General features: G+C 37.3%; 1 protein-coding gene across 7 annotated transcripts in view; it reads right to left on the bottom strand.

The window, feature by feature from the left end:
• Positions 1–713: 713 nt before the first annotated feature.
• WDSUB1 (WD repeat, sterile alpha motif and U-box domain containing 1) overlaps positions 714–25,406 on the bottom strand; it is a 46,864-nt gene continuing 22,171 nt past the window's right edge. For all 7 annotated transcript variants that reach the window (XM_004743914.3, XM_004743913.3, XM_045066611.1 and 4 more), the window contains 5 exons: positions 24,920–24,960; positions 24,733–24,839; positions 23,697–23,873; positions 17,579–17,719; positions 714–1,111 (listed from right to left, as the gene is read on the bottom strand). In XM_004743914.3, coding sequence (XP_004743971.1) covers positions 954–1,111; positions 17,579–17,719; positions 23,697–23,873; positions 24,733–24,839; positions 24,920–24,960 — 624 coding nt within the window. In that variant the 3' untranslated portion in view covers positions 714–953. The remainder of the gene's footprint in view (positions 1,112–17,578; positions 17,720–23,696; positions 23,874–24,732; positions 24,840–24,919; positions 24,961–25,406) is intronic.

Here is a 25,406-nt window from a genome sequence, read left to right as displayed (position 1 = left end):
GAACATAGAGCATATTAGATGTACATTTGTAAAATATAGAAAAAGACTATATACATAGTTACATCACTTTTCCTCTCTCATTTCTGAGTGAATTTTTGACCAGTTAAAAAGAGGGTTTGGGGTGGGGGGTAAGCCCAAAGTCTTGGGCCCTGCCTGCTCTTATGGCTGGGTTCTAACGTGCCTTCCATTCTGGGACACAGCTCAGGACAGGCAGGGAAAGTCACTACCACCTCAACTTTGTGAACTTGATGTTTTCTGCTGAGGGAACTCTTATCAGGGTGTTGTGTTAAACACGTGTCTCTTCTGTAAAAGTGTATCGTTACCCTAGTTTAGAATGTTCCATGATAACTTGAATTCTGAACTCTAAAATGAGGCTGGTTTGCTACTATATTTCAACAAGGCATGACATATTCATGATAATTTACTCCATCTAACTTCTACACAGGTTTGGACTGTGGGGAAAAATCATTACCACCTTGCAAATTTAGAATCCAACGGAACTGCTCATTAATAAGCATTTCAAAACGACTTTCTCAATTTAGTGATAGAACTGCAACTGTTTTGCTATATATTCTCTTTAAAAGGATTCCAAAGAGTTATCAAATTAATGGCTATTAACTAGGATTTCAATGTTGTGTTCTAGATTATTCTGATCTGTAGTTGTAATGAGAACATGACTTATATCTAAGCAAGAATAAATATGAGCACTGCAATTTTAAGTCAGAGTGAAACTTTATTTTCCTACAGGTTAAGATTTCTTTCACTAATACAAAAAGGCTTTTATAGTAAAAATAGAAGTCAGATATGTTACTTAGTCCATACAATTTAAAGAAAAGGTTTTTATAGGTAACTAAATTCACTCTTTCTGTTTTGCTTTTAATAATATCTGATTCGTATTTACCTTTCAATCATTCAATCAAGATCACTGAAGAATATAAACAGTATAAATAATTTTATTTTTGATGTGTCTCTAGCCATCGGCTGATGGCCATTTTCAAAGTCCTGTTTGGTGTCAGTACCACTGAAGGAAGAACAAGATTCGTCATGGGACTTGTACGTTTCTTTTTGCTGATCCAATTTTCCATTGCTTCCTTTTCATATGAATAGCCATCTAAAAAAAAAAAAAAAGAACCCCCCCCACACAAGTTATTTGCAGTGTAGGAAAGGGAGGTTTGGATTAGCAAAAAGGAGTTGAATATACCAACTTCAACTGCCAAGGCCATTATTGTGATTTAAGTGGTAATCTTGTATCACTACTCCTAAAATACTTTTGCCACCACACCTTAAATTCTGCCCTAGAAGATGCATCGAGATTTCACAAATAACCTGCAACGGTGTCAGTATTTTACTGATAATTTTGAACATAAAAACTACAGCAAAGTTCTGTGTCCACAATTTAGGTGTAGCAGAAAAGAAGAAAGGAAAAGCGCCAGGTCGAGGAGAGCGGTTGTGAAGACGAACTGCCTTAGAGCTGTCAGCGGTGTGTGAAAAGTAAGATCACTAACGAGGAGAGCCTTAGCAATACCTTAGCCAAACTTTCTGACATACTGAAAACTCAGGGAAATGGATACCAAGAGATTATAGAACTCATCCCACTAAGGACTTGATAATAAAGGGATTTATGATTTTTTTTTAAATGCCAAGGGCTGAGGTTTGTTATATATGTTTGTGCAAAAATCTTTGCCTCTGCACATATAAAGATGAGTATTTGCTTTACTTTATTTTTTACTCTTAGCTCCTTCTCTTTAAACTGAAAAATCTTAGTTCCTGGTTACATTTGCACATTTATTTGCTTTAATTTACAAACATACAACAGTTTCAAACTAACAGTGTCAATATGTGACTAACATAGACTGCGAAAGAAACAAGGTTTCTTTCTGCCTCTTTGTGTCAACAAGAATAGATCCAGTAGAGTTTTCTAACTGAAATACTGTGTTTGATGAAAATCACTTGGAAAAAAAAAAGTTCTTCCATTCGGTTATGTTACCAACTTGACATATAATTGTGTTAATTTGCTTCCCTTTTTTAGCCTCTCAATTTTTAGGTCGGTTTGTTTTGCATGATTTAATTCTGTAAAACATTTAAGTGACTGCAGAGTAAAAACTGTAAAACAGGTACATTCAGAGGAGTCTGTTCTCATCCCAAACAGGTAACCATGTATATTTTTATCCTTTTGTTTCTTCTTGGAAATATAAGTGTGTGTAAACACAATGCATACACATTCTTACTAGAGCTAGCATATGGTGCACTATTTTGCACCTGTTTTAACTATACCCTTTGCCTTTTTATTCCCCCACGGTGGTCCCCTGTACAGATGTACTGATGGACATCTCGGTTTCCCGTCTTTGCCTTTTACAAATGATGTTGCAATGGACAGTCTTATTTGGGGGGAGATTCCAGAAGCAGGATTGCTGCATTAGAGTATATAATTTTGGAGTGCCTGGGTGGCTCAGTGGATTAAAGCCTCTGCCTTCAGCTCAGGTCCTGATCCCAGGGTCCTGAGATCAAGACCTGTGTCAAGCTCTCAGCTCTGCCTGCCTCTCTGCCTACTTGTGATCTCAGTCAAGTAAATAAATAAAATCTTTAAAAAAGTATATAATTTTGCTAGATATGCCAATACTTCCATAGGAATTCTACCATTTTTATTCCTGCTACTTACATCGATGAGGCTTTTTTCCCCGAATAGCTTCACCAAGAGAAAATGTTGTCAAACTGGATTTTTACCAGTCTCTCATAAACAATGCTACAGTGTATCAGGTAGCTTTATTTGGAGGAAGATAGAACATTACTTTTTAAGTGCTTAAGAACCAATTGCTTTTCTTTTTCCTATGAACTGTTAACTATTTGGGGGCCATTTTTCTACTAGGCTTTACTTAGATTTTTTTCTTTTTAAACACTGAGATGTAATTGACATACCAGTTTCAGATGCACAACATAATTCTTTGCTATATTGTGAAATCACAATAGCTCTCATAAACATGCATCACCACACAGAATTACGAATTTTTCCTTTTTCTTGTGATGGGAGACTTGTAAGATTTCTTTAAGAGGGAAAGGGAGAGGGAGATACAGGCTTCCACATAAGCAATGAGTAAGTCATGGAGATGAAAGGCACAGCAGTGGGAATACAGTCCATGACTTGTAGTGGTGTTGTAAGGAGACGGAGGCTGGCGACGTTTGCGGTGAGTGAGGCATTGTGTATAGACTTGCTGAATCACTGTGTGTATGCCTCAAACTAATTGGGTCAACGAGATTTCAATTAAATCCCTTAGCAACTTTCTAAAATACATTATTGCTATAGTCACCATGCTGAACATTGTATCAATTAGACTAATTTCGTAATTGGAGGTTTTTATTGACTCCCTGCACACTTTGACCATTCCCCCATCCCTGCCTCTGGCAACCACCCATCTGTTCTATCAATGAATTCTGTGTTTTGTCTTAGATTCTACATGTGAATGAGATCATAAGGTATTTCTCTATTTCTGACTTATTTTACGTAGTACAATGTCCTCAAAGTCTAGCCACAATGGCACAAATGTTAGGATTTCCTTTTGTAAGGCTCTATTCCATTGCGCATATATACATTTTCTTTTTGCACTCAACCACTAATGGACAGGGTGGTTACTATGTCTGGGCTATTATAAATACTGGCAATGAATGTGGGGCTACAGATACCTTTTCAAGTTAGTGATTTTGCTTCCTCTGAAAAAATACCCAGAAGTGGAATTGCTGGATCATAAGGTAGTTCTATTTTTTTTTTTAAGATTTTATTTATTTATTTGACAGGCAGAGATCGCAAGTAGGCAGAGAGGCAGGCAGAGAGAGAGGAAGAAGCAGACTCCCTGCTGAGCAGAGAGCCCGATGTGGGGCTCAATCCCAGGACCCTGGGATCACGACCTGAGCCGAAGGCAGCGGCTCTAACCCACTGAGCCACCCAGGTGCCCCAAGGTAGTTCTATTTTTAAATTGAGGAGCTCCATATTGTTTGCCATAGTGGTTGCACCATTTTACATTCCTCCCAAACAGCAAATAAGGGTTCCCTTTTCTCCACATTGTCACCAACACTTTTTATATATATATCATAACCATTTCTAACAGTTACGAAGTGACAGCTCATTGTGGTTTGGTAGTCCCCTGACTGTTGACCATATGTATGTCATCTTTGGAAAAATGAACATTCACATCCTCTGCCCATCTTTTTTCTTTTTTTCTACTGAGTTGGAGTTCTTTATATAATTTGGACATTAACCCTTATCAGATATGTGATTTGCAAATACTCTCCAATTTCATAAGCTGCCTTTTCACTTTGCTGATGGTTTCTTTTGCTGTGCCTAAGCTCTTTAGTTTGATGTAGTCCCACTTATTTTTGCTTTTGCTTTTGTTGTTACATCAAAAAAATAATGGCCAAGACAGATATCAAGGGGCTTACCAACTATGTTTTCTCCTAGGAGTTTTTTTTTTTTTTTTTTTTTTTTTTTTTTTTTAATTTAAGGATTGCATTTATCTATTAGAGAGAGAGACAGAGTATGAGAAGGGGGAGGGTCAAAGAGAGAAGCAGACTCCCCGCTGAGCAGGTAGTCCAATGTGTGGCTTAATCCCAGGACCCTGAGATCATGACCTAAGCCAGAGGCAGATACTTAACCGACTGAGCCACCTAGGTGCCCCTCTCATAGGAGTTTTTTGGTTTTGTGTCCTATATGTCTCTAATCCATTCTGAGTTAATTTTTGTAGATGGTGTAAGATAGTGGTCCCATTTCATTGTTTTGCACATGGTTGCTGTTTTCCCAGCACCATTTACTGACGAGGCCTTTCCCTATGGATATTCCTGGTTCTTTTGTTATCATATGTGTGTAGATATATTTCCAGGCACTCTATTCTATCTGTTTTTATGCCCATTCTGTACTCTTTTAATACTACAGCTCTGTAATGTAGTTTGAAATCAGGAATTGTGAAGTCTCCAGCTTTTTTGGTTAAGATTGCTTTGGCTATTCAGGATCTGTGATTCCATACAAATCTGCTATATTTTTTTGTGAAAAAATGCCATTGGGATTTTGACAGGGATTTCACTGAATCTGTAGATTGCTTTGGGTAGAATGGATATTTTAACATTCTTTCAATCCATGTCTTTCCATTTCTTTGTATATTATTCAGTTTCTTAATATATTCCAGTTTTCAGTGTACAGGGTTTTTTTCTTTTTTTTTATCCTCCTTGGTTAAGTTTATTCCTAGGTATTTTGTTCTTTGTGATACATTTGTAAATGGGAGTATTAATTTCTCTGAGAGCTTGTTACTAGTATACAGAAATACAACAAATTCCTGTGTATTAACTTTATATTTTGCAACTTTGCTGAATTTGTTGATTAGTTCTAACAGGTTTTTTGTGGATTCTACAGTTTTCCATATATAAAAACATGTCATCTACAAATACAGTTTTATCACTTCCTTTCCAAATTGGGTGCATTTTATTTTACTTTATTTTGCTTAACTTCTCAGGCTAGAATTTCCAATACTATGTTAAGTAAAAGTGAGGAAAGTAGGTCCTCCTGCTTGTTCCTTATCTTACTGGAAAAGATGTCAGCTTCTCACTGCTGACATTGATGTTAGCTGCAGGCTTGTCATATATGGCCTTTATTATGTTGAAGTACATTACCTCTATACCCATTTTGTTGAGCACTTTTTTTTTTTAAGATTTTATTTATTTATTTGACAGAGACAGATCACAAGTAGGCAGAGAGGCAGGCAGAGAGAGAGAGAGGAGGAAGCAGGCTCCCCGCTGAGCAGAGCGCCCGATGTGGGACTCGATCCCAGGACCCTGAGATCATGACCTGAGCCAAAGGCAGCAGCTTAACCCACTGAGCCACCCAGGCGCCCTTGTTGAGCACTTTTATAACAGATGTTGAATTTTGTCAATGGTTTTTTTGTGCATCAATTGAGATAGGATTTTTATCCTTCCTTTTGTTAAATGTGGTGTATCATGTTGATTTACAGAGGTTGAACCATCCTTGAAACCTTGGAATAAATCCCATTTGATCACTGTGTGTAAGCCTTTTAATGTATTGAATTTGGTTGCTAAAACTGAGGAATTTTACATCTGTGTTCAATAGGGATACTGGTCCATAATTTTCTTGTAGTGTTCTTATATGGTTTTACTACCAGGGTAATGCTGCTTTTGTAAAATGAGTTTGGAAATACTCCCTCTTCTAGTTTTTGTACAATTGAAAATTGGTATTCCTTGAATATTTTTAATATCTTTGGAATATAAACACTTCATTATTTTTCCACACCTTTCCCTTGGATTTTGAGTCCAGGTTAGGAAGTAATTAGGAAAATAATTTCCATATTATCAAGGAATTTATCTACATTTTCTTCTGGGACTTTTTTTTTTTAATGTTTACATCTCTAATCCATTTGAAAGTTAGATGTGCAGCGTAAGAGATGAAGCCAGTGTTACCCTTTCCCATATGGCTATTTAGTTGTGAGAATACCACTTTTTAAATATTTATTGTTACCACTGATTTAACATATGCCATTTTTACCATTCACTAAATTTCCAAATGCACTTGAATCAATTTCTGGGTTTAAAAAAATTTTTTTCCATTGTTTTGTCTATTCACGTGCCATTCTGTGTTATTTATAAAGGCTTAAAACATGTTCCATTATCTGATAAGGTTAGTGACACTCCTCTTTTTAAAATATTTGTTTATTTATTTGACAGAGACACAGCAAGAGAGGGAACACAAGCAGGGGGAGTAGGAGAGGGAGAAGCAGGCTTCCTGCTGATCAGGGAACCTAATGTGGAGCTTGATCCCAGGACCATGGGATCAGGATCTGAGCAAAAGGCAAACACTTAAGGACTGAACCACACAGGCACCCCTATTTTCTAGATTATTTGTTGGGTGGCCTTTCCCAGTGGAAGCTAATCATTATCTTCTATATTCACTAGGAAAGAGTGACATCTTGTTGACCTTGTGTCTTCCTGTCATCATGGTATGTTCTCCATTTGTTCTAAATTTACTTTGCAGGGATGTTCTATAGTTTTCTTCATAACTACCTTGTACATTAAGTCCTCTGTTGTACATTTTTTTTTTAAGATTTTATTTATTTGACAAAGAGCAAGGGAACATAAGCAGGGGAAGTGCAGAAGGGAGAAGCAGGCTCCCCACTGAACCAGGAGCCCTATGTGGGGCTCGATTCCAGGACCCTGAAATCATGACCTGAGCCAAAGGCAGACACTTAATGACTGAGCCATCCAGGTGCCCTTTTACATTCTTTTTTAAATTGAAGTTGGCACACAATGTTAGTTTTAGGTGTGCAACACAGTGATTTGGTAAGTCTGTGTATCATGCTATGCTCACAAGTGTGTAGCTACCATCTGTCACCATACAAAGCTATTACAGTATCCTTGACTATATTTCCTATGCTGTACCTTTTGTCCCCCTTACTTATTCCACAAGTAGAAGCCTATGTCCTCCCCGCTCTACCCATTTTGCCCATTCCCTTACCCCCCTTCCCTTTTGGCAACCATCAGTTTATTCTCTATATTTGTGGGTCTGTTCTCCTTCTTGTTCACTTTAAGATTCCACATAGAAGTGAAATCATGGCACTTGTTCTTCTCTGTCTTAGCATAATACCCTCTCAGTCCCATGTTGTGGCAATGTTACACTTTTAATTGCTTTTGTTTACATACACTTACACATGAGGGCTATTGATTCCTCTTTGATTTGACTTGCTAAATGCTGATTGGACTTATTAAGCTATTGTCTCTCAGCTCTAAGTTCATGCATGATACGGAGGACTCCACATTCTGGAGCCAGGATAATGCAAACCACTTTTTGGCTTTACACCTGGCTCCTTGTTAGATCTTGCAATTGGATTCCTCTAGAAGAAGGAAAAAACAGTGAAGAATCCTACCAGTGTTGTGCCTAGCCATGGCCCTTCATCTGGCAGGGGAAGCTGGTTATACTCTGCAGGTTTTCTGCTTTGCTTCCTTGAAGGTACTGCCCAAATTTGTCTTATCCTTCCCCACTTTAGAAAGACCAGCCGGAAGCTACCCCTTCTTAAAGACCTAAATTCTGGTTCATGGGAGGTTCTGATAACCTCAACTTCCTTTTGTTCCCTGGAGTCCTAGAGATGGTAGATGATTTCTGCAGATACAGTTAGTGCCTTTCTCTTTTGAGATACAGTTGACATAAAATCTACCCTTTTTAGTATACAATTCAGATTTTTTTTTAGGATTTTTTAAAATTTTAATTTATTTGACAGACAGAGATGACAAGTAGGCAGAGAGGCAGGCAGAGAGTGAGGGGGGAGCAGGGTCCCCGCTAAGCAGAGAGCCTGATGCGGGGCTCAATCCCAGAACCCTAGGATCATGACCTAAGCCGAAGGCAGAGGCTTTAACGCACTGAGCCACCCGGGTGCCCCTACAGTTCAGATTCTTAATGGTGATGGTTGTACAACTCTGAATTATACCAATTTTTATTACTCCATAAAGAAACCCTGTACCCCAGAGCATTCAACCTCCCCTCTCCTGGCAACCACAAATCTACTTTCTTTCTACATCTGCCTGTTCTGGACACTTCCTGTAAATAGAATCATACACTATGTGGCCTTTGGTGTCTGGCTTCTTGCACTTAGCAGAACATTTCCAAGGTTCATCCACATAGCATGTGCAAGTATTTGTTCCTTCTTACAGCTGATTAACATTCCTTTGTATATACCACATTTTATTCATTCAGTGATAGGACATTAGGGTTATTTCCACTTTCTGGCTCTTAGCAATAAGACTACTTTGAGCATTGATATACAACTTTTTGGATGAATGTTTTCAATTCTTTTGGATATATATCTCAGAGTACAATTGCTACACCACATGGTAACTATTTTCAACAGTAGCTGTACCATTTCACATTGCCACTTGCAATGTTTCTGCAAATCCTTCTAACACATGTTAGATTGTAGTCTTCCTAGTAGGTATCAAGTGGTATCTCAATGTGGTTTTGATTTTAATTTCCGTGATGATACTGTACATCTTTTCTAGTGCTTATTGGGCATTTGTATATTTCTTATGGAGAAAGGTCTATTTTTTAATTGGTCTGTTGAATTGTAAGAATAGCAAGTAGGAAAATATACTCAATTTTTATTTTATGAAAGGTTGAGTATAACGAACCTTAATCTTATATTACATTGGCCCATTAATGATAATGTCCATGTTAATATTATTATTATGTGGGATATTAAGAATTCAGTAATAGTTAATTCATTTGCCACCAGGCTAGATAAATCTAATAGAATGTTTTTTACTTTCCAAGTGAAAGGGCCCCAGTTTTTGTGTTAGTTCTGGTAGTGTCTGTTGCTTAAATATGGTTAATATTTATGAATGTCTCATATCTGTTAAAAACATGTACTTTCTATTTTGAATGTTCAGGGTTTGGTACATAGATCTATTTTAAACTGAGAGATATGATCAAGCCTATTACTGTGCTTTTGAAGTGTCTGAAACTGCACAGCTAGTAATAGCCATCTTCCCTGAAAACTGTGGTCTTCGGTGTTACATAGTATTTTCCTGTGTGTGTCTTAAAAAAATTTGGGGGGGTCTGAATTCTATTTTTACAGACATGTATGTAACCCCCTTCTTCATTTTTGCTTGCAATTGTGTCATGTTTACCTATCCTTTTATTTCTAGCCTTCCTGAATCCTTTAGGTTGTATTGTGCTTTGTTAGCTAATCTCAAATCTTTTTACTCTTTATGGAGGAGTTAAAACCAAACTACAGAATTATGGAACGATAAACTGGTAATATTTATCATTCTTTTTTATATATCACATAAATAAACTTTCACTATAGGAGCTGGTTTCATCAATTTTAGTGCTTAGAGAGGTATTTTTGATCCGCTAATTACCTTTATCCTAGTATCTTCTAAAAAGAGACCAAGAACAGTGCCTGGGTGGCTCAGCTGGGTGTCTGCCTGCAGCACAGGACATAATCCCAGGGTCCTGAGACTGAGCCCCACGCTGGGCTCCCCGCTCAGTGGGGAGTCTGCTTGTCCCTCTTGTACTCACTCTCTCAAATAAGTAAAATCTTTTAAAAAAGAGACCAAGAAAATAATTAAAACTTCAAATAGGCTTTTCATATTCTCTACTCTCCCTTTTACCATACTATTAGAGCATCTTATCATCTTTAACTGAATTCCCACAAGTGAATAAGTTTTCCTTCCATGCTTGCAGATTGTTGGTTTCTTGGGTGGTGGTAGTGAATAAAATGTCAAATCAGTCTATGGAGGTAGGGGCAGGTTTCCTACTATATCAAAGTCAGTTACACTGCCCATATTTCACATATACTTCAATATCAGCTTTTCATGGTATTATAAAATAGTGATTCTTTAACCAACAGTTTTCTGCTGGTAACAAATATTTGCCAAACAGGAAAAGCAGGAATTTGGATTGGATCTATAGCATTGCTAATGATATATAAAGTTTCACACTGTTCTACTAAATCTCCTTTCAGAGCAGTAAGAGGGATTATCAGAGCTCCGAAGTAAAGACCCTTTCCCATCTCCACATACAGTCTTTCATGTATAAATGAAAGGGCACAAAGCATTATTATAACTAATAACTAATAATAAAAATGACACTCCTGGCTCCTTGAAAAATTCAAGCATGAAATTTACTACAACTAGAGTTAGCTTATTTAAATCAAAGGTGTGGCTAGAAGAGCAAAATGACAATTTTTTACAAGTTTGCTTGTTTTTACTACTTTTTTAAATTGACTTGGTTTTAAATCCTTCCATAAAATTTTTTTATCCAAACAGTACCATTTGACTTTTGCTATAACCCAAGATACCGAGTGCATAAATCAAGAACTGTACCAGCAGGTAGTTCTAGTAGTTCTAGGAAATAAGCAGTATTTAATAATTTAATATACTCTGGTGCACAGGTTCATTTCTTTGGTAAAACACCAAAGAAATGATACCTATTAAAAGATTTGTTTCTTAGACTTTCATTTCTGGTAATCAAGCCAATTAAACCCCCAAATATCTTGCTATATTATACTTAGATATGTGACTAAAAGAAACATCTTTTTACATGTATATCTGACTTCCAGGTTCAAGTGGCTTCACCCTTATGAAAGGTTCAGGTAGGAAATATAAGCCCACTGGCCTGGGCTCTGAATTTATTTTATCTTTGTTGAAGAAAAAAACTTGCTCAGTCCCCCTGTTGTCCTGGAAAATGGGCAAAGCAAGCCCAGCACCTCTCTGGAGCTATATGCCCTCTTCCTGCATGGGTAAGGAAGCTCCACAGGTACTACTTGATTGAGGGTGCGGCACCTGGGTGGCTCAGTCAGTTAAGTATCTGCCTTCAGCTCAGGTCATGATCCCGGGGTCCTAGGATTGAGTCCCATGTGGGGCTCTCTGCTCCTCCATCAAATAAATAAATCTTAAAAACAAACAAACTTGGGGCACCTGGGTGGCTCAGTGGGTTAAAGCCTCTGCGTTTGGCTCAGGTCATGATCCCGGGGTCCTGGGATTGAACCCTGCATAGGGCTCTCTGCTCAGCAGGGAGCTTGCTTCCTCTTCTCTCTCTGCCTGCCTCTCTACATACTTGAAATCTCTGTCAAATAAATAAATAAAATCTTAAACAAACAAAAAACCTGACTGAAGGTGAATACTCAGACAACAAAGAGCAGATGCAGGACTGCACAAACCCCAGAAAAATGCTAGCAGAATAACTGGGCAAAGTGTACAGGATCTGTTATTCTTTTAGAACTGCATGTGAATCTTGAAAGACACAGGCAGTACTAAACATAAGGCTAGGGAGCAACTAGAATTCTTACATACTCCGGGAGGGGTTATAAGCTGCTTCAGCCGCTCTGGGTAACAGGCTGTACAGATCTAATCTCTGGAATATACCCAATAACAATGCACCTGTGTATTCACTAAAGAAAAAGATAAAAGTCCACAGCAGGCAGTAATGATAGAATAGATTGTTTGTAGTATATTTACACAGAAAGATTAATAAATTACTGTGCTGGATAAACAGCATGGATAAATCACACAAACTATGCTTAAGGCAAAAAGTGAGACCCCCCCAAAAGACACAGTTTATGATTCAATTTAGATAAACTTAATCAGAAGAGCATTTTTATCCATCTATAATGTTAAAAGTTAGGCAATGTGTTACCCTTGGTGAAAGATTATGTGAAAATTCAAGATGTATACTGTTTGTTTTAAAAGAAGACTGAAAGAGGGGTTCCTGGGTGGCTCAAAGCCTCTGCCTTCAGGTCGGGTCATGATCCCGGGGTCCTGCGATCGAGCCCTGCATCGGGCTCTCTGCTCGGCGAGGAGCCTGCTTCCTCCTCTCTCTCTGCCTACCTCTCTGCCTACTTGTGATCTCTGTCAAATGGATAAATAAAATCTTGAAAAAATAAAGTAGACTGAAAGAAAAATACCATGCAATTATAAACAAAAAACAAGAGAATCAAGATTAAAACAAATGATACAATTCAACATAAAATACACTAAAATGATGCCAACAAGAATATCTTAAAAGTAATAGAAAATGCAAACCTCCGAGAGAATACTCAGAAATCTAATTTGAGGGGCACCTGGGTGGCTCAGTGGGTTAAAGCCTCTGCCTTCAGCTCAGGTCATGATCCCAGGGTCCTGGGATCAAGCCCCGCATCGGGCTCTCTGCTCAGTGGAGAGCCTGCTTCCTCCTCTCTCTCTCTGCCTACTTGTGATCTCTGTCTGTCAAATAAATAAATAAAATCTTTTTTTTTTTTTAAAGAAATCTAATTTGATGAAGTAACCTATTAAAAGCTCTATTTGAATTTGTAATTCAAATCTCCTACTAGGAGACTCTCCTACAAAGAAAACTCCAATATCTCTTATGAACACAGATATAAAAATACTGAAAATATTAGCATATCAAATCCAGCAATAAGTGAAGAAGCCAAACCCTAGAGAGTCCACAAAAAAAAGTTCTAAAATCAATTCAGCAAAGTGGCAAGATACAAAATCAACATACAGAAACCAGCTGTGGTTCTATACACTGACAATGAAGAATCCAAAAAGGAAATTAGGAAAATTCCATTTACAAACAGCATCAAAAAGATTTAAAGACTAACTTAAGGAAGGAGAGAAAAGACTTGTATGTTGAAAACTATAGAACATCGCTATAAGAAATTAAAGACACAGAGGAAGGAAATTCTGTAGTCATGGGCTGGAAGACAATGGTTAAAATTCCCATACTACTCAAAGCAATTAAAGAGTCCATGGGAACTGTGATCCCCATCACAATTCCTCTCAAAATGCAAAAGACATTTTTTTGAAGGAATAGAAAAATCCATCCTACAATTCATATGGAATTGCAAGAGATCCTGAAGAACCAAAGCAATCTCAAAGAAAAAGTTGGAAGACTCCCATTTCCTGATTTCAAAAGTTACTATATACGAAACCACAGTAACCAAAGTGGTGGTACGGCATAAAGGTAGCTATGCAGCCCAAGAGAATACGGAATTAACCCCCCAATATATAGCCTAGTGTTTTCAACAAGGGTGCCAAGACCATTCAATGGCGGAAGAACAGTCTCTTTAACAAATGGTGCTGGAAAAGTGGATATCTGCGTACAAAAGGATAAGTACGTGAGATATAAAAATTAACTCAAATGAAACAAAAACTCAAATGTAGAAACTAAAGCAATAAAACACTTAAAAGAAAACATAGGGGGAATGCTTCATGACACTGGAGTTGCTAAGGATATCCTATGAATATGATCCCAAAAGCACATGCAATTTAAAAAAAAACTGGACTTCATCAAAATTAACTTTTGTGTATCAAAAGGCCCTATAACAAAGTGAAAAGGTAATCTGTGGAATGGGAGAAATACCTGTAAATCATATCTGATAAGGAATATCCAGAATATATAAAGAACTCCTACATCTCAACAACAACAACAACAACAACAAAATTAAAAAATGGTAAAGGACTTAAATAGATATTTCCCCAAAGAAGATATAGAAAATGGCCAATAAGTACCTAAGAAACTCAACATCCCAGTCACTAGGGGAAAGCAAATCAAAACCCAAATGAGATACCACCTATACCCATCAGGATGACTATTATAAAGCAAACAAAAACTAAAAAGCAATGAGTATGAGCAAGGATGTAGAAAAAGTGGAACCCCTGTGAACTGCTGGTGGGAATGTAAAATGGTGCAGCCACTGTGAAGGTAGTAGAGTGGTTCCTCAAGAAAATAAATACACAAGTACTATATGACCAGACAATTCAACTTCTGGGTATATACCCCAAGAGAACTGAAGGCAGGGACTTGAGCAGATATTTGTATACCCATATCCACAGTAGCATTATTCACTATAGCCAAAAGGTGGTAAAAAACAAAAAAACAAAAAAAACTCACATGTCCACGGTTGGATGTATATACCAGGTATGGTATAAACATACAATGGAATATTTTCGGCCTTAAAAAGAAAAGCAATTGTGACACATGATACAATGTGGATGAATCCTGAAGACATTATGCCAAGTAAGTCAATAGAAAAGGACAAATATTGCATGACTCTCCTTATATGAGCTATCCAGAATAAATTCAATACCATTAAACTATATACTCAAAAACTGTTTAAATGATTTTATGTATTTGTATATTACCACAATAAAAAAAAATCAATGAATGTAATTTTGTTAGGCATAATAATGACCCACAAACATGTCTACTTCCTAATCCTGGAATCTTTGACTATGTTAACACGGCAAAAGAGAATTAAGCTTGCCAAGGAACTGAGGTCACTAATCAGCTGATTTTAAGACAGGAAAGTATCTTACCATAGTTCTTGAAAGCAGAAGAGGAAGGGGAAAGTGAGTCAAAGAGATGCAATGTGATACAAGGAGATATTAGGTTTGACGCTGGAAAAAGGAGTCTATATTAGTTTCCTATTGCCTCTGTAACAAATTACTGCAAATTTAGTGACTTAATACAACTTATTATCTTAAAGTTCTGAAGATCAGAAATACGAAATCAGTTTCATTGCGTTAAAAATCAAGGTGTCGGCATGATGGTATTCTTTCTGAAGGCTCAAAGGGAGAATCTGTTTCCTGGTCTTTATTAGCTTCTAGAGGCTGCCTGAATTCCTTAGCTCATGGTCCTTATCGCTTCAACCTCTTCTGTTGTCACCTCTCCTCTGACCGACTCTCCTGCTTCCTTTGTTTCACTTACAAAGATCCTCATGATTACACTGGGTCTACCTGATAATACAGGGAACTCCTCCATCTCAAGATCCTTAATCGCACCTGCAAAGCCCTTTTGGCCATTTAACACTGATAGGCTCTGAGGCTCTAGGACATGGACATCCTCAGGGAGCCATCATTCTGCCTACCACAAGCGAGAACAGCCCTCAGCTTATAGTCGGCAAAAAAAGAGGGGCCTCAGTCCTAAAATCACAAGGCACTGGCCTCTACCAACAACCTAAATGAGCAAAAAATGGATTCTTCCCTAGAGCCTCGAGCAAGGAACAGAACCTGCCAATACCTTGACTTTTGCCTGTGAGAATGTACTGGACCACTGACCTACAGAAATGTTGCACTACTCATTTTGTGGTGATTTGTTATGACAGCAACAGGGAACTAATATAGTAATCTATCATACTAAAGGATAAAAGAGAAAAACCATCTGATTTCAGTGGATAAGCATTTTATATACTATCAGCAACGAGACAGAAGAGAACTTCTTTAACTTGATAGAAGGCAGCTTACGTCATGCTTAATGGAGAAAGACTGAACTGAACTGCGTTACTTCCCCCTTAAAAGCAGATTAAGGAATTCCCACCACTTCTTTTCAACACTGTATTGCAAATCCTAGCCAACATAACAAGAAACAGGACAAGAGGTAGGGGTGGAGGAAGGCACAAACTGGAAATACAAATGTCTACTTGCAGGTAACATGATCATGTATGAAGAAAATCAAGTAAAAGGATCTATATTAGTATAATTACTAATAAAACTAAAGCAACATCACAGAATACAAAGTCAATCTATAGAATCAACTGTGAAATATCAAACAATGAAGAATTAGGAATTAAAATCTTTTTTCTAAAAATACTAAATACCTAAGGATAGTATTAGCAAAGTGTGTGCAAATCCTATACACTGAAACACAAAGCACTGCTAACAGAATGTAAACAAGACGTAAAAAAGAAAAGGGAAAGCTGTGTGATATTCATGAGTTGGAGCTGTCCATTCTGAATTATCAATAGATTAAACACCATTCTGATGAAAATTCTTTTATACTGAAAACTACAAAACACTGGAAAGAAGTAAAAGAAGATACAAATAAATGGAAAGGCATCCTATTCATGGATCGGAAGAGTTAATATTGTTAAATTGTCTGTACTTAACTAAAGTCATCTACAGTTTCAATACAATCTCCATCAAAATCCCAATGCCACTTTTTACAGGAATAGGAAAACCCATAATGAAAGTCATAAGCAAATCCCAAAGTATCCTAAAGAGCTAAAACAATCCTGAGAAATAACAAATAAAGCTGGAAGCCTTATACTTCCTGATTTCAAAACATATTACACAGCTATAGTAATCAAAAAAGCATGGTACTTGCGTAAAGACAAACATACAGACCAATGGGACACAATAGCCCAGAAATAAACCCTCACATATGTAGTGAAATGCTCTTCAACAAGGGTGCCAAGACTACAAAATGGGGAAAGACCACACTTTTCAGATGTCCACTGAATATTCTAATGAAAATGATCAAAACCGCTCTTTTTCATGTTCACAAAATATTCTGATTGGTTAATTCTGCTTTGGGGCACACATGCCATAAAAATAACCCTAAGTAATGGGTAACAGAAAAAAAGAAATACCAAGATATCATTGCAATGCTATTTACAATATAAAGATTTCCACTATCTGGTACACGTATGTGTTTGTAGGAGTCAAAATGTAGCATAGAGCCACAGTGGAATAAAAATGGAAAATTATGTAGCCTAAATTGGTATTTAGAAATGTATACTGTTTTACAGAAACATTTTTAAAAACATAATATGGATTTACTGATTACAACTATGTAAAGTACATAGTTGTACTTTATGTCTGTTTGTATGTATGTCTGTGCCTACTGACAAAGGTTAGAAATTAATGTGGAAAGATACAATTTATAATCTTTAAGTCTTATTTCTATAAGGTTGTTTAAATTCATGATAAAATAAACATAAGAGATCTCAACAGTCTATCTCAAAAACAGTATTTTACCTTGCATTCTTTTTTTTCTTTTTTACCTTGCATTCTTGTAACCAAAAGCACCTTTCACAAGTAAAGCTTGTTAAACTTACCCCTTTGTCTCTAATCTCATCCAAACCTACTTCATCTAATTTTATTAATATATAATGTTCACTAGTTTACCTCGGATCAAAGGAGTTAAAAAAAACTACTTATGATCTGTAAGAGAGATTTTTAAAATTTTCCATATTTAAACATACTCCTGTGAAATACCTACATTATTTTTTCATTTGCACATTTGCCCTGAAACTTAGAAAAGCATCACACATACCTGATGCAATGACAGGATCTTTCATAAGCTCCCTAGTTATTGGGCAGAGAAACTCGTCAGGAATTCCAGAAGAAAGGGTTTTCACCTTTGTCCTGAGCTCTTCAATTTTCCTTAGAACTTTACTCCGCAGCCCTAGAGATTCTGGGGGGGGGGGGGGAGATTCTGTTAGGGTGGGAGAAGCACTGGGTAACCTCTATGCAAGTCTCCAGCAAACAGATCGTATCTATTACAACCAAAAATCTTCAGACATACCATTTTACCACACAGAACTGTTTTCTTTATAAAATCTTTAATCTTTGTAGTACAGAATACCGTGGGGCTAGAATAAATCAGCAACTAATGGAGAGTTTATTCTACATAACTTTATTCTGAAGACTGGAGAATTTCAGACTGTTGAATACTGATAAACTATATAAAATCAGAAAAGGTTCATTATTATTGGTTACTTTGTTTAAACAAAAAATTTCCTAACAGTTATTTTTAAAGATCTTTAGTTTAATAATGTAAAAATTCCATATTTAAAAAATTTCTGAAACTAGATATATTTGCTGATCTCATATGAAACACAATCATAAAAAAAGCTTATCTGTTTGTCTAAGACTATACACACACGTTTCACTCATTCATATTTTTACTTTTATCAAGTTTTAAAAATTATTTTAAATTTTAATTTCAGGAAGTTTAGTATAATTTTAGGAGGTTTAATGTTATTAGCTGTTCACATTTTTATTTAAATATTTACTCATTTTGAGAGAAAAAGAGAGAGAATACAAGCACACATGGGTGGTAGGGGCAGAGGAAGAGGGAGAGAGAGAATCTTAAGCAGGCTCCACACCCAGTATGGAGTCCAACATGGGGCTTGATCTCATGACCGTGAGATCATACCTGAGCTAAAATGAAGAGTCAGACACTTAACCAACTGAACCACCAAGGTGCCCTAGAACTTTAAAATATTTCAGAATGATGTGGAAAAAATAAATGCCCTAGTCTATTTATTTAATAATTTATTGTTTGTTCAATTTACTAACTTTTAAAATCTTAAACATGAAACAAATTCCTTAATTTACTATATAGAATGTTAACATTAATGTCTCCATTCATAATAATGATTTTCCTAATTCTGCTATTAAACTACCACAGAAATTAAATTACATTTCAATTTTGGCTTGGACTGATAGTTCTGAAACTTATTTCACTGAAGTTTAAAATGATTCTAACTACTAACCCTGAGACTCATCCTTCAAAAATGATTTCAAACCATTAATTAAATCCAAAAATTTCTTATTCTTTATCAGAATATAATTCTATTGCTATTAATTGTTTTTACTATGCTGCTTTTATGTTTTCAAACACCCTCTGTTGAAATCCAAAATTACTGCTTTACACTGTCAAGTGCTTCTGCATGATAAGGTAAAGATTTATTATGAGAGAGGAATGAGAAATCAACCAGTGAAGATGCTAAATGCAGCAGACCTTAAAAAAACACACACAAAAAAAACCCCCCAAAACCCTATATTCTATCACCCACTTTAAGGAGGAAAGAGTAAATTATATAGGAAATAAGTTATTAGAGATACAAAAATGGCTTTCACAGTATGGCCTGAGAACACAACTATCTGACAAACCATCATTCTGTTAACTTTCTTAAAAAGCCATAAGATTCCAAGATATTTAAATACATTCACATGCTATATTTACCATGTAAGGAAAGATAATACTGTACTTTAAAATGGTTTTAATTTTTTTGTTGTTATTTAACTCCTCATTATGGGTATCTTATTTTCCCAAGCTTTCCCATTAAGATTTTATTACAGTATGTTAATAGTAGTTTGTGGTATTATTATTATTTTTAAAGATTTTTATTTATTTAAGAGGGAGAGAATGAGAGAGAGAGAGAGAAAGTGTGCGTGCACACTCGAGAGGGGTAAGGTCAGAGGGAGAGGCAGACTCCCCGCCAAGCAGGGAGCCCGATGCGGGACTCAATCCCGGGACTCTGGGATCATGACCTGAACTGAAGGCAGTCTGTTAACCAACTGAGCCACCCAGGCGCCCTGTGGTATTATTTTTATTAGAGCGTGACACTAAGACTTCAAACTATTTTTTTTTTTTTTTAGATTTTATTTATTTATTTGACAGAGAGAAATCACAAGTAGGCAGAGAGACAGGCAGAGAGAGAGGCAGAGAGAGAGGAGGAAGCAGGCTCTCCGCTGAGCAGAGAGCCCGATGCGGGACTCGATCCCAGGACCCTGAGATCATGACCTGAGCCGAAGGCAGAGGCTTAAACCACTGAGCCACCCAGGCGCCCCGACTTCAAACTATTTTTGATAAGATAGTAACCAGAATATATCAACAACTCCTACAACTCAACAATAAAAAGACAAATAAATCAATTTAAAAAGAGCAAAGCACCTAAACAGATATTTCTGCAAAGAAGATCTATAAATGGCCAGTCGGCACTTGAAAAGATGCTCTATATCATTAGGTAAGTACATATCCAAACCATGATCTAGTACCACTTCACATGTTGTCTAATCAAGACAACAGGTAATAACACGTGTTGAAAAGGAGGTGAAGAAACTGGAAACCTCACACACTGAAGTACTTACACATACAAAACATGGACAAACCTTGAAAGCACTACGTTACCTAAAAGAAGCCAGATATAAAGGGCACCCACTAATGGTTCCACTTAAAAGAAATGTCCAAAACAGGCCAACCCATAAAGACAAAGTAGATTAGTGGTTGCCAGGGCTAGATAAAGACAATGAGGTTCTTTTTTAAAAAAACATTTTATTTATTTATTTGACAGAAAGAGACAGTAGGGGAGCAGAAGGCAGAGGGAGAGAGAGAAGCAGGCTCCCCACCAAGCAAGGAGCCTGACATGGGACTCAATCCCAGGACCCTGGGATCAGGACCCAAGCTGAAGGCAGCCACTCCGCCCACTGAGCCACTCAAGTGCCCTGAGAACAAGGTTCTTTTGAGGGGATAAAAATGTTCTGGGGGCGCCTCGGTGGCTCAGTGGGTTAAGCCTCTGCCTTTGGCTCAAGTCATGATCCTAGGGGTCCTGGGATCGAGCCCCACAACAGGCACTCTGCTCCATGGGAAGCCTGCTTCCCCCCTCTCTGTGCCTGCCTCTTTGCCTACTTAAGATCTCTGTCAAATAAATAAAATCTTAAAAAAAAAAAGTTCTGAAATTAGATGACTCTGCTCAGCGGGAAGCCTGCTTCTCCCTCTGCCAGTCCCCCTGCTTGTGCTCTCTCTGATAAATAAAAAATCTTAAAAAAAAAAAAAAAAAAAAACTCTCTCCCCTCCCATCACACGTGCTCTCTTTAAAAAAAAAAAAAAAGGTCCTGTGCTTATGGATTGCAAGACTTAATATTAAGATGACAATAATCACCAAATTAACTCACAAGAGTCAATATAATTCATACCAGAATAGGTGGCTTTTTAAGGAGGACACTTGTGATGAGCATTAAGTATTGTATGGGAAGTGCTGGATCACTATACTGTACACCTGAAACTAATATTACACTGCATGCTAACTGGAATTTAAATTAAAACTTAAAAAAAATTCATGGGGGGGCACCTGAGTGGCTCAGTGGGTTAAGCCTCTGCCTTCGGCTCAGGTCATGATCCCAGGGTCCTGGGATCGAGCCCCGCATCGGGCTCTCTGCACTGCAGGGAGCCTGCTTCCTCCTCTCTCTCTGCCTGCCACTCTGCCTGCTTGTGATCTCTGTCAGATAAATAAAGAAAAAATCTTAAAAAAAAAAAAAAATTTATGGGGCACATGGGTGGCTCAGTGGGTTAAAGCCTCTGCCTTTGGCTCAGGTCATGATCCCAGGACCTTGGAATAAAGCCCCACATCGGCTCTCTGCTCAGTGGGGAGCCTGCCTCTCTGCTTACTTGTGATCTCTGTCAAATAAATAAATAAAATCTTTTAAAAAAAATTTAAAAATTTAAAATTTTCAAAAGTCAGGTGCCCCCCCCCTTTTTTTTTGAAACAGAAACTGCCAAGTTGATTCCAAAATTCATATGGAAATGCAAGGAACCCAGAGTAGCAAAATAAATCTTGGAGAGAAAAAAAAAAGATGGAGGACATACGCTTTTCAATTTTAATACCTATTACAGGGTGCCTTGGTGGCTCAGTCAGTTAAGCATCTGCCTTCAGCACAGGTCACTATCCCAGGGGGTCCTGGGATTGAGTCCCATTTCAGGCTTCCTGGTCAGGGAGGATTCTGTTCCTCCCTCTCCCCCTGTGCCTTCCCCAGCTTGTGCTCACTCTCACTCACTCTTTCCTCTCAAATAAATAAATAAAATCTTAAAACAAAACCTACTACAAAGCCACAGTAATTAACACAGTGTGGGGGTGCCTACGTGGCTCCGTCAATTAAGTGTCCAAAAGGAAATATTTACAAATCATATGTCTGTTAAGTCTTATATCCAAATTTATATAAACAATAAAAAAGAAAATCCAGTTCTTCAAATGGCCAAAGGATCTTGATAGACATTTCTACAAAGATCTACAAATAGCTAACAAGCACATGGAAACATGTTCAATATCACCAGTCACCAGGAAATGTACGTTGAAACCAGAATAAGAAACCACTAGGAAGGCTGTAATTAAAACAAGTGTTGAGGAGGACACAGAGAAACTGAGATCTTCCTATAGAGCTGGTAAGAACGGAAAAGAGCCAGCTTTGAAAAGAGCCCAGCAGTCTTTCAAATGTCAGCACTGAGTTACTACATGACCCACCAGTTCCACTCCTAATTATATACCCAGGAAAACTGGAAACATTACCACACAAAAACTTGTATGCAAACGTTCAGGGCAGCATTATTTGTAATGGCTAAATTGGAAGCATTCTAAATTCAATCAACAGATAAATGGATAAGCAAAAAGTGATAAATCCATAGAGTTAAAACAGTCATAAAAAGAAATGAAGTATTGGGGCACCTGGGTGGCTCAGTGGTTTGGGCTGCTGCCTTCGGCTCGGGTCATGATCTCAGGGTCCTGGGATCGAGCCCCGCATCGGGCTCCCTGCTCCACAGGAAGCCTGCTTCCCTCTCTCTCTCTGCCTGCCTCTCTGCCTACTTGTGATCTCTGTCTGTCAAATAAATAAATAAAATCTTTAAAAAAAAAAAAAGAAAAAAGAAATGAAGTATTAACTATATGCTATGGCATGGATGAATCTTGAAAACATGCTAAGCAGGAGGTCAGACAAGGCCACATATTGTATGATCCACTCTATGAAATGTCAAGAGGAGGCAAATCCTTCGAGACAGAATGCAGGTTCATGGCTGCCAGGGGCTAGAGAGAAAGGGAAAGAGGAGTGACTGCTCATGGCCATGAGGTTTCTTTCTGAATATATTAAATGTTCTGGAATTAGGCAGTGGCGATGGCTGTACAACTCTATGGATGTACTAAAAGTCACTCCACTGTACACTTACAAAAGAGTGAGTTTTATCTCAAGTTTTAAAATATATACATTTTTAAAATTAGTTACATGGTCGCTTTAATGAAACACTCCATAATCTAATAAAAATATACTGTCCTTCCCTACAAAGATATATACTGGAATAATTACTATGCCAGAATATTAAGAGGACTATTAATAAAATTAAAACGAATCTCAAAGTAAATTATTAAGTCACTTTTTTTTTTTTTAAAGATTTTATTTATTTATTTGTCAGAGAGAGAGCGAGAGCGAGCACAGGCAGAATGGAAGGCAGAGTCAGAGGGAGAAGCAGGCTCCCAGTGGAGCAAGGAGCCCGACGTGGGACCCGATCCCAGGACGCTGGGATCATGACCTGAGCCAAAGGCAGCTGCTCAACCAACTGAGCCACCCAGGCGTCCCTATTAAGTCACTTTTAAGGCCACCTATCTTGGGACTTCTGGGGTGGCTCAGTTGGTTAAGCATCTGTCTTCTGCTCAGGTCATGATCTCAGGGTCCTGGGATTGAGGCCTGCATCGGGCTCTCTGCTCAGCAGGGAGCCTGCTTCTCCCTCTCCCTCTACCTGCCTCTCTGCCTAATTTTATGCTCTCTCTGTCCAATAAATAAATAAGATCTTGGGAAAAAGAAAAAAAAAAAAAAGACTGCCTATCTTCCACTAATCTTACCAATTTTCAAATCATCAGCCAGACTTTCTTTGGTGAGATTCAACAGTTCTCTTCCATCAATGTTATTCATTTTGAAAATAGCAACAAGGTCACTTAAACCTTGTGCACAAAGCCACACTGAGACATCTTCCTCTGACCAATCTTCAGTAAACTTCACTTGATCTTCCATGCTCCTTGCTTTTAAAAACAAATCGACAAACAAAAAGGCAGGTAAAATAACAATAAAGAAAAGTACTTCCTTCATAAATATCCCAGGAATTAAAAAGTAAATGAAATTTCCTTAAATCTGTGTTTTGCCACTTTAATATTCTTTTAAGAAATTAAAAAAAATCAAATGATACTATGTATAATTATAGCATTATTTAATGCTATATTAAATACTCTTCATTTGAAACTTTTTCTTTTCACTCCAGAAAAATAATTCTTTTTTATTATATAAAACTCATGTCTGAGCGCTGGGATGGCTCCATCATTTAAGGGCTGGCTCAGGTCTTGACCTCAGGTCATGAGTTCAAGCCTGTATTAGGCTCCATGCTGCACGCAGAGCCTACTGTAAACAAAACAAAACAAATACCAAAAACCTCCTATCAGCAAGAGTACTCGATGTGCTCTATCATCTGAATATCAGCACCACTATTTCTTAAATTCTGGCAGTGATAAAAATAAAACTCCTAAATTATGTATCAACATTATTTGATGAGGCCAAAAATAAAATAAACAAGTTTAAAACTGTGATTTCTATTTTTTCCCAGGCTGTATTTTCCTGAAAAAATAGTATGCAGCGCAAATGAATAGCTTACAAAACTATGGGAGGTATGATATCCATGAATGTGCACCAAAAAGCACTTACCAACAGTTTTAACACAGGCCAACTACTTTAAACACTGGCTTCTCTAAAATTATTTTTAAATTATATTAAATTTGGGTGTATACTTTATCCTGAGGAAAAAGGAGAATAATTTGCCAAAAAATTATGGAATTTAAAATTTTAGTGTTGAGTGGGTTGAAATGGGTTAAATATGATGCCCTTACTAACCTTGGCAAGGTGTCTCCAGATCAAACTGCCAGATGTTCACTGTTTTGTCCATTGAACCAGTAGCAAGTAAAGGAGTACTGGGTGCAAAGGCACAACTTGTGACATACCTAGTTAACAAAAACAACTATTATACATCCTCAGACTAATTTTTTAATTATATTAATGCAAAATGAGGTTAAGATCAGACCTGGTGTGCTGAGTCAATGTGTGAAGTATACTCTCAGTATTCTGAAAAACAGTAAAAACAGCTTTATATTTACTTGAGCAAGAGTAGAGTTACTGACATAAATGGTTTATATGCTGTGTTTTAATATTATTATTAGTCACATATGTAAGCTAACACTTTACCCAACAGAAAGAGGACAGCAGCTATAACTAATAATATTATCAAGTACTTACTTCACTCCTTCTCAATAGTTAGCACTGTTGCCTGCTGACTATCTTCCTAGAAATTTAGTGTAAAACACTCTCGGCTTTTGCTGACTTACTTGAATTTACTCATAGTAACCTGAAACATCTGTTACAGGAAATGATCTGTATTTTCGCTAGGACATTTGACTTGCATCCACTGCAGAACCAGTGAGTAGAAATTAGTCACTTAGATTCTGAGTATACTTAGCTGGCCATCTAGCATCTAGACATATTTATTTCATTAATTTTTAAAAAGTGAAGTA

This window comes from Mustela putorius, unplaced genomic scaffold (genome assembly GCF_011764305.1).
Source record: "Mustela putorius furo isolate JIRA1106 unplaced genomic scaffold, ASM1176430v1.1 tig00003869_pilon_pilon_pilon, whole genome shotgun sequence".
NCBI classification, from domain to species: Eukaryota; Metazoa; Chordata; class Mammalia; order Carnivora; family Mustelidae; genus Mustela; species Mustela putorius.
The sequence above is the reverse complement of the archived record's forward strand: the minus strand, read 5'-3'. Positions and strand labels throughout refer to the sequence as shown.